Source organism: Glycine soja, chromosome 5, assembly GCF_004193775.1.
Source record: "Glycine soja cultivar W05 chromosome 5, ASM419377v2, whole genome shotgun sequence".
NCBI classification, from domain to species: domain Eukaryota; kingdom Viridiplantae; phylum Streptophyta; class Magnoliopsida; order Fabales; family Fabaceae; genus Glycine; species Glycine soja.
This window is the reverse complement of record NC_041006.1, coordinates 32,938,633-32,947,539: the sequence shown is the minus strand read 5'-3', so window position 1 is coordinate 32,947,539 and position 8,907 is coordinate 32,938,633. Positions and strand designations below refer to the sequence as shown.

The 8,907-nt window shown below is 35.3% G+C and overlaps 2 protein-coding genes across 2 annotated transcripts in view; one reads left to right on the top strand and one right to left on the bottom strand.

Moving 5' to 3' along the window:
• The first annotated feature begins 461 nt into the window (after nt 1-461).
• LOC114412564 (potassium transporter 7-like) lies at nt 462-6,136 on the top strand. Its single transcript, XM_028376494.1, has 10 exons — nt 462-979; nt 1,270-1,498; nt 1,581-1,829; nt 1,988-2,038; nt 2,439-2,699; nt 3,236-3,288; nt 3,394-3,508; nt 3,614-3,868; nt 4,646-5,168; nt 5,596-6,136. Exons 1-10 carry the CDS (start codon nt 716-718, stop codon nt 6,134-6,136), a joined length of 2,541 nt encoding a protein of 846 aa, XP_028232295.1. The 5' UTR covers nt 462-715.
• A 715-nt stretch (nt 6,137-6,851) lies between these two features.
• LOC114412563 (copper-transporting ATPase PAA1, chloroplastic-like) overlaps nt 6,852-8,907 on the bottom strand; it is a 38,328-nt gene continuing 36,272 nt past the window's right edge. The window contains exon 17 of the mRNA XM_028376493.1: nt 6,852-7,508. Coding sequence (XP_028232294.1) covers nt 7,272-7,508 — 237 coding nt within the window. The 3' untranslated portion in view covers nt 6,852-7,271. The remainder of the gene's footprint in view (nt 7,509-8,907) is intronic.

Here is an 8,907-nt window from a genome sequence, read left to right as displayed (position 1 = left end):
AAAACACTTGACACTCCTAAGTAAGATTTTAATAAAATCCAAATTGATGGAGAGAAAGAAAAAACAAAACTAAAACATAAATTTAAGTTTAAAATCTAAAATACATTAATTTAAAAGTTAAGAAATAATTAATCAAGCTATCAAATTAAGTAAAAACTGAACTAATTATAATTGTTTCAAGTTCAATAACAAGTTCACACTAATAAAATTTAATTTGATTAGTTAATTAATTTATTTTTTAGACCGTAAATATTGTATATTGAATGTAATATTATTTGAGTGGGATAAGATTATAATAAAATTATTTTTTTAAGTTTTTAATTAAACTGTATATCTAAAATTTAAGTTCAAATCAGTAATTAAATAAAAATAATTTTACGGCAATTGATGCATATTCATGAGGATTAATGAATTTGGTTTAGATGGTTGTGTTAATATGGATTGATTGAGTGTGAAAAGGGTGTTTCCTTTCCCCTCTCGTATTCACAAAAAGGCAAACAATGGTTCCTTTATCCAATTATTATTTTTATTTCAAAAAGATTCAGAGTCAATTACTCCATTGCAATTACACCACACAGCGCATGTTGCAGTTGTTGAATTTCAGTTACGGCTAAACACCTTCTTCTTCTTCTTCTTCTTCTGCAGTTACGCCACTGCAATTCATTCCAATTCCAATACCAAATAATAATCATCATCGGCACCATTCCCATTTTCCATGGCAAACCCTAAAACCAAAAGTCACCATTCCCTGGGCGGCGAGGACGATCCCGACTCGACCGAATCGCGGTGGGTCTTCCAGGAGGACGAGGATCCCTCCGAGATCGAGGACTTCGATGCCGCAGATTTGCGCCACCAGTCCATGTTCGATTCTGACGACGAGGACAATGCCGAGCAGAGACTCGTTCGCACCGGTCCCCGAATCGATTCCTTCGACGTCGAAGCCCTTGAGGTTCCCGGCGCTCACAGAAACGACTACGAGGTCATTCCCAAACTTTAAATTGAGGCATTGGATTGGATTAGGGATGTCACTGTTGTGCATTATCTTGTGTTGTTTGCATTCTCTTATTGCAGGATGTTAGTGTGGGGAAGGGAACTGTGTTTGCTTTTCAAACTTGATTAGTTGATGTCCACAAAAAAAAAAAAAGACTTGATTCCCAAGCTTGATTTCCTCATTGGAAGCATTGGATTGGATTAGTCACGTGTTAGTGATGTGCTGTTGTGGCTGGTTTGTGTTGTTTTCACTCTCTTATTGCTCGTGTCCTGTTGCAGGATGTTAGTGTGGGAAAAGGAATTTTGTTGGCTTTTCAAACTCTCGGTGTTGTCTTTGGCGATGTTGGAACGAGTCCTTTGTATACCTTCAGTGTTATGTTTAGGAAGGCTCCTATTAAGGGAAATGAAGATATTCTTGGAGCCTTGTCGCTTGTTTTGTACACTTTAATCTTGATTCCGTTAGTGAAGTACGTCCTTGTTGTTCTGTGGGCCAACGACGATGGGGAAGGTATGCTAAATTGAGCATTTTAAAAATAATTCTTTTTCTGTTCTGCACTTGAGTTTATGGTTGTTTTAAAACTGCTGCACAGGTGGTACTTTTGCGTTGTACTCGTTGATTTGTCGAAATGCTAAGGTGAGTCTTCTTCCCAATCAGTTGCGATCGGATGCCCGAATATCAAGCTTTAGGCTAAAGGTGCCGTCTCCTGAGCTTGAAAGGTCTTTAAAAATCAAGGAGAGGCTAGAGACTTCAGTGACTCTGAAGAAGATTCTACTATTATTTGTTCTTGCTGGTATTTCCATGGTGATGGCTAACGGGGTTGTTACACCAGCAATGTCAGGTTGCTTTTTGCTGTTGTGCATGTATTCTAATTACTAATGTCATACTTGTATTGTCATCTTGTTGCTTGTGTACCGGGCCACTGTTGCCTTTCAATAACCACTACTTTTCTCTATTTCTTCATATTAATTCTTACTTTATATCTTTTTTATTCTGCAGTACTATCATCTCTTAATGGTTTGAAAGTTGGGGTAGATGCAATTAAGCAAGGTATTGTGCTAATTTCTTAACAAATGTATCTTTAATAGTTATTAATTAATACCTGCAATTGATGTTGTTATTGGCATATCATCCAGAGAACTTAGACTTCTGTCTTTCCTCTTTGGAATATTTTTTATCTCTTTTTCCTATAAAATAGCTTTTAGGCTGCCTTTTTGTATTTAATGTTGTCTTAGTTGTTTGGTCCTAACATTGACCAAATTCAGTCATGTGTTTGTAGAATGCTTATGCTGTGTATGTCAATCCGACCAAAGTGTAATAATATGGGATGTGTTTCCTATAGTTTAGTTAATCCTGATGGAGACTGTAGCAGAAATTGGCTAAATATTGTAATTTTAGTATCACTTTTGTAGTTGGATTAATCTTTTCTTCTTTTTCCTTTATTATGCAGATGAAGTGGTGATGATTTCTGTTGCCTGCCTTGTCATTTTGTTTAGTGTACAGAAGTATGGAACAAGTAAAGTGGGGCTTGCTGTAGGACCTGCTTTGTTTATATGGTTTTGTTCTCTTGCGGGCATTGGTATATTCAACCTTGTCAAATATGACAGCAGTGTTTTGAGGGCATTTAATCCTATTCATATATATTATTTCTTTGCAAGGAATTCAACTAAAGCATGGTATTCTCTTGGGGGCTGTCTTCTTTGTGCAACTGGTAAGCCCATAAATGCAGGATCATGGATATGTTGATTTCAGTAATGCATATTCTGCTTGTCATGTATATTTGTGGATTTGATTCAGTTGGTGGGTCTGTTCTGTATTTATAAACCAAATTCTTTGCTAGCAGTTGCAATGGCCAATGTCTAAGTACCCATTGTTTTGTAGTTGAGTAGAATTGATTTTGATAGGAATGATTTTGAACTGTCGAATGAAATTGGGATGTGTGTCAATATTGATCACAACCACAAATTTAACATCGGAACATGTACACGGTGTGGGAAAATTGATTCTTGATTGTAAAACAAATAGGCCTTAAGTTTCTGTTCACTATTTATCTGAGGTGGAATAACATGCCTAATGACTTTTATCAGAATTTGAGGGTTCATTGCTCTATCACAGTATCCTCCGCTCCCCAAACCAAAATCTCTTGATATTGTAATGTGGTGAATATGCAATTTGCATTTAGGTATTGCTAGCAGTTATAAATTTTTTTGAACTGCTGATTAACATTGTTACTGGGCCATGTTACAGGCTCTGAGGCTATGTTTGCAGATCTTTGCTATTTCTCTGTACAATCAGTTCAGGTAATGAATGATGTCTATGTTATAATTGACAACTTCTGTTTCCGTTTTACTTTCTGTATGTTATCAACTAATATTTTGATGAAACTGATGGTGGTTTGTTTGTAGCTTACATTTGTATTTCTTGTTTTACCATGCCTACTGTTGGGTTATTTGGGTCAAGCTGCATACCTTATGGAAAACCATGCTGATGCTGGTAATGCCTTTTATTCTTCTGTTCCAAGTAAGTGATAGTTTATTTAGTTTCTGCACTAGTGTTTATAATGTTTTCAGCGATATGTCTTTGCCCTTTACAGAATCTTCATGTGATACTATTTTGTGTCTTCAGGTGGTGCATTCTGGCCAACTTTCCTCATTGCTAACATTGCTGCATTAATTGCAAGTCGGGCTATGACAACAGCCACATTTTCTTGTATAAAACAGTCAGCTGCTCTTGGTTGTTTCCCTCGTCTTAAAATAATTCATACCTCTCGGAAATTCATGGGCCAGATCTATATCCCTGTCATAAACTGGTTTCTCTTGGCTGTTTCTTTGGTGCTTGTCTGTTCTATATCCAGCATTGATGAGATTGGAAATGCATATGGTAATGATTTTGTTTCAATTTCTTTATTTTTATCTCCATAGATAATTTTGTTAAAGTTATCAGCCATATACACATATTGCATATCAAATTGTAAATAATGTCACCTTTTCAATGGGATCAACTGTATATAGTTGCTTAAGAAGCTTATAGATACTGCAATTACTTGGTAAGACATTGAGCCTCTCTTATGATTTCACTTGGATATCCTCAACTATAGTTGAAGAATAGTAATAGTGAAGGTGGAGCCTTGTTTAAGAGGAACCAGTTTGCTTTTAAAAAACCTTGAATGCGTATAAAAACCATCATTGTGGTGTTTTTCAAACAGACTTTATTTTCAGAAAAATGACATTCTTAACAATAAAGATACTTTTGCTTGCATTCACAACACTTTTAAGAGGTGGCAGCTATCATTTTATTCCTAATGGATGTGATCAAACATTGCTCCATTTTTTTGGTATTTAATAGTTGGGTGCAGGCAGGTTACCCTATTTCAAGGTTAGAACACATCACAAGCTTCAACAAGGGCTTACCCACTGATAAGAATCAAAACCCAAGAACTCATTGGAAACATGGAGTCTACTTCAGGAAATGCTTTCACCTTTAAGTTTAAATTTGTAAAATGAATACATCAATAATAATTTGATTCTTCCAGCTTAGACAGGAGGAGGGAGTTAATCTTTCTTTGGTTGTTATGCACTGAATTTACCTTTATTATAATTTTACTACATTATACAAAATATGCATTTGTTTTCAGCTTGTTCCTTTGTCGTCTTTCAGGCATTGCTGAGCTGGGGGTGATGATGATGACCACTATTTTAGTAACTCTTGTTATGCTTCTTATATGGCAGATACACATCATTGTAGTGCTGAGTTTTGCTGTAGTCTTCCTGGGATTGGAGTTGACTTTCTTTTCATCAGTTCTGTGGAGTGTAACGGATGGAAGTTGGATTATATTGGTCTTTGCTGTAATAATGTTTTTTATAATGTTTGTATGGAATTATGGGAGCAAGCTCAAGTATGAAACTGAAGTAAAGCAAAAGCTGTCAATGGATTTGATGCGAGAATTAGGCTGCAATCTTGGGACAATACGAGCTCCTGGGATTGGTTTGCTCTATAATGAGTTGGTCAAAGGAATTCCAGGCATTTTTGGGCATTTTCTAACCACACTTCCAGCAGTACACTCTATGATCATATTTGTGAGTATTAAGTATGTTCCAGTCCCTATGGTGCCTCAAAGTGAAAGGTTCCTTTTTAGGCGAGTTTGCCAGAGAAGCTATCATATATTTCGCTGTATTGCCAGGTAACAAGCTAAATATTTTACATTTTGGGATATTGTGTATTGTGTACCTTTGTTAGTTCTGTTGAGGTGTGAACTTTTGAAAAGCTGAATGGATTTTGAAAAAAGGCCTACATATTACTTTTGGAAATGTGCTATTAGTTTGACATGGACATTTCTCAAGGGAATAAGTTCGTCAAATAATACAAGTAAAAGTCACAAATATGTGATTGTTGGTAAAAGTACTTGGTTCAGGAACGACTAGTAAGTGGTTAACTGAGTTAATAAATGGTTGCTCCTCAGCCACTCTTTCGAGTCATAAACTGGAATACTTTTTACTAAGATATCTTTTTTGTAATTTTCTCAATAGTATATGCTGTCCCTGTAATTAAAGTGTTTTTTTTTTTTGTCAATCCTATAACCCTGATTAGAAATTTTATATCTTCAACAGGTATGGTTACAAAGATGTTCGCAAAGAAAATCACCAAACTTTTGAGCAACTGCTGATGGAGAGCTTAGAGAAGTTTATACGTCGTGAGGCTCAGGAAAGGTCGCTCGAGAGTGAAGGGGATGATGATACTGATTCTGAGGATGAGTACTCTGGTTCTAGGGTTCTCATAGCTCCCAATGGGAGTGTTTATTCACTTGGTGTTCCTCTTCTGGCTGATTTTAATGATACAACCATACCCATACCCAATTTTGAAGCAAGCACATCTGAGGAAGCAAACCCTGAATCTCCTAAGCCCCCAGTGCTTGATGCTGAGCAGAGTCTCGAAAGAGAGCTATCTTTTATACGCAAGGCTAAAGAATCTGGAGTTGTTTATCTTCTTGGTCACGGGGATATAAGAGCAAGAAAAGACTCATGGTTTATCAAGAAGCTAATTATAAACTATTTTTATGCCTTTCTGAGAAAGAACTGCCGAAGTGGGATCACAAATTTAAGTGTACCCCATTCACATATGATGCAGGTTGGCATGACCTACATGGTTTGACCATGAATTTTCCAACCCAAACAATTGACAGGTAATATGGAATTATAGTTTGGTAGAAGTGAGTTGGTCTCGGAACGGTCTCATTTTGAAGTGCTCTTTGCTTGATCGTCAGTTTTTTGGCTCCTCAAATTGCTGAATATCTTTCCAGCTCATAATGTGGAAATTGTTTCAAGGTTCATGGTTGTGAGCTTGCACTGTAGATATAAGGAATTGGCATAGCTTTGAGCAAAAAAGAAACTGATATATGCAGAATTGTCATTAAAAAAAGAAACTGTAGATTGTTATGTACACATTGTGTATGTGTCAAATTCCACTTAAACATGATGAACACCGAGTTGTGTAATCCAACTATCCTTAGTTTTCGTTAACTATTTGCCTAATCTCATCTTTTACGAGGCATTTTAGTGACTTAACCTTAATAGAGATTACACTTCCTCTTTGAAGATTGTATATGAGAGAATAACCTATCCATTGACATTGTAATGCAATTTTACAATATTATTAATCATAATATACCATATATGATGTTGTTGTTGACCTTTAAAATAATTATTTTAAAACTCATTAATGATAATTAGTTGACAAGGTAAATTTTTACACTGGCTCCTTCCAAGGCTCGCCCCAATCTACACACATTTCAGTTTTATTTGAATTATTATAGGTGCCTTCTAGAAGCATTTTTACTAGACCCGGGGGTATTTTAAATACAGAAATATAAACAGGTTAAAGATTCATGGACTAGAACGACATGAATCAAGATCTTTATAAACCATAAAAGACCAACGGAAAAATGGACCTGTCATAAGCAAGAAGCTGACAGAAAAGCTTATGATTAAAGAAGACAGCTAGAGAGCTCCTAAAGAGAGACCTTTGATAATCAAATACAAGTATCCCCCAGCAACATGATTTATCTAATTTATTCTTTCATGATTATTGTCTCCCGTTTCATTTGTGGTGTGATTCTTTTACTTATATACATCCATATTCTCATCTGTATCGATCTCTTTTCATCCTTGGGTGATCGATCACCACAAATCAAAGCCTAGAAGTGTATACTTCTGTCATGCCCTACCTGACCTGAGATCAGGAGGTGAACCTCCTTTCTGTTGTGTTACTGTGTGCTTGCATCCAACATCTAATAAGGGTGGTTTGTTTTCTGGTTTTGTTGTGCCAGATCAGAATCCACATGGATTTTGGTCTTTGGTGATGTGCCATGTATTTGTTTCTGCTTTGAGGAAAATTTGAATCTCAAAAGCAATGAGTTAGTCATTACGCCAATGGAACTCAGCCCCATGAGAGCCCCTGCAATTGATGGAGTCAGCACAGTCCCATTTATGGGAAATAACACTCCAGCTGCAATTGGAATTCCTACCTGTATAAAGATAGAGGTATAATTACACCATGACAGTTGAATAACAAAAATAATAAAGTATTTTAAATGCTCCAAAATCACAAATAAGAACAGAAACATTGAAGCAAAAGAAAAAGTATCAGTACTAAATACAGTTGAATTTGGTGAGAGAAATGAACAATCGCACAAGTAGTAACTCAAGTTCCTCCAAAATCAGCACAATATTTGTAAGGAAAAGCCATCAGAAGTAAACAAGGGGAAATCATGTATGGATTAGTTGATAAGTTGTGCCTAACTGCTGTTGGATATGTTTTGGTAATGTTGACTTCTAGTATCTGATGTAAAAGAAGGTTCGCAATCCATAAAACAGAAGAAAAATGTTCATAGGTTTGACAAAAGAAATAACATTAAAGTCCAATATCAGCATACATGCATAAAATAATGAAGCTGAATCTGCATTCCCCATGTAGCAAGTTTTTATACCTTGGAGTTTTTTTTTCTCCCTCTCCCGTTTACCAAAACCTCGCTATTCAGCAGATTAGAAAAATAAAAGAATATGATATACTCTACCTGAAATGTCAACTTGAAAAATGACACATTTATACAGTTATTTAGGTGCATGCACACAAGAAAATGTGCAATGGACAGTATGAAACAGGCGGAAATGACTGACGGAGACCAGTAGTGCAAGTTGCATAACATTTTTGTTAGAAGTACTATGGTGATATTGGATGTTAGTTGCTAAGTATGCAATGCTAAAAAAAAACTTATTGTCTCTTGCTATCCCTTTTGGCAAGGCTAAAAACACTGCAATATATTCTCTTCACTAGTGCCTTCAATTGCCATCTTTGCACATGTTCAAATCACCTTAAGAGTGTGTTTGGATGAAAAAATTTAAAATTCTGAGAAATTTTAAATTCTAAGAATTTCAAATACTTCAATTGAAATTCTTTTATTTTCAAAATTTTGTGTTTGGATAAAAAAATTAAAATTATGAGGATGAAAAAAAATGAATAAAAAAGGAGAAGATATGGTTGGTGTGCTAGTTATACGTGTTCCTCTATGCTCACACTCGATCGATATTCTAGGAGCTCGGACGGTGTTTCTTGAAGAATAATGTAAGAAGAGAATTTCAATTTCTCACTTTTTAGAAGAAAATTGAAATTCCAGATTTTTAGTTATTTAAAATTCTGTTTTAAAATTCCAAAATTTTAAATTCTTCATAAAAAATATCCAAACAATGAATTCTAAATTACAGAAATTCAAATTCTCTGATAAATTACTTTCCTCAGTTAAAATTCTCTATCCAAACGCACTCTAATAGATTTTCTATCATTTTTTCCAATATGTCCTGATCTTGTGTGACATTAATCCTCCAATCATTTTGTAATATTATCCTAAATACTTAAAAACCTGTGGC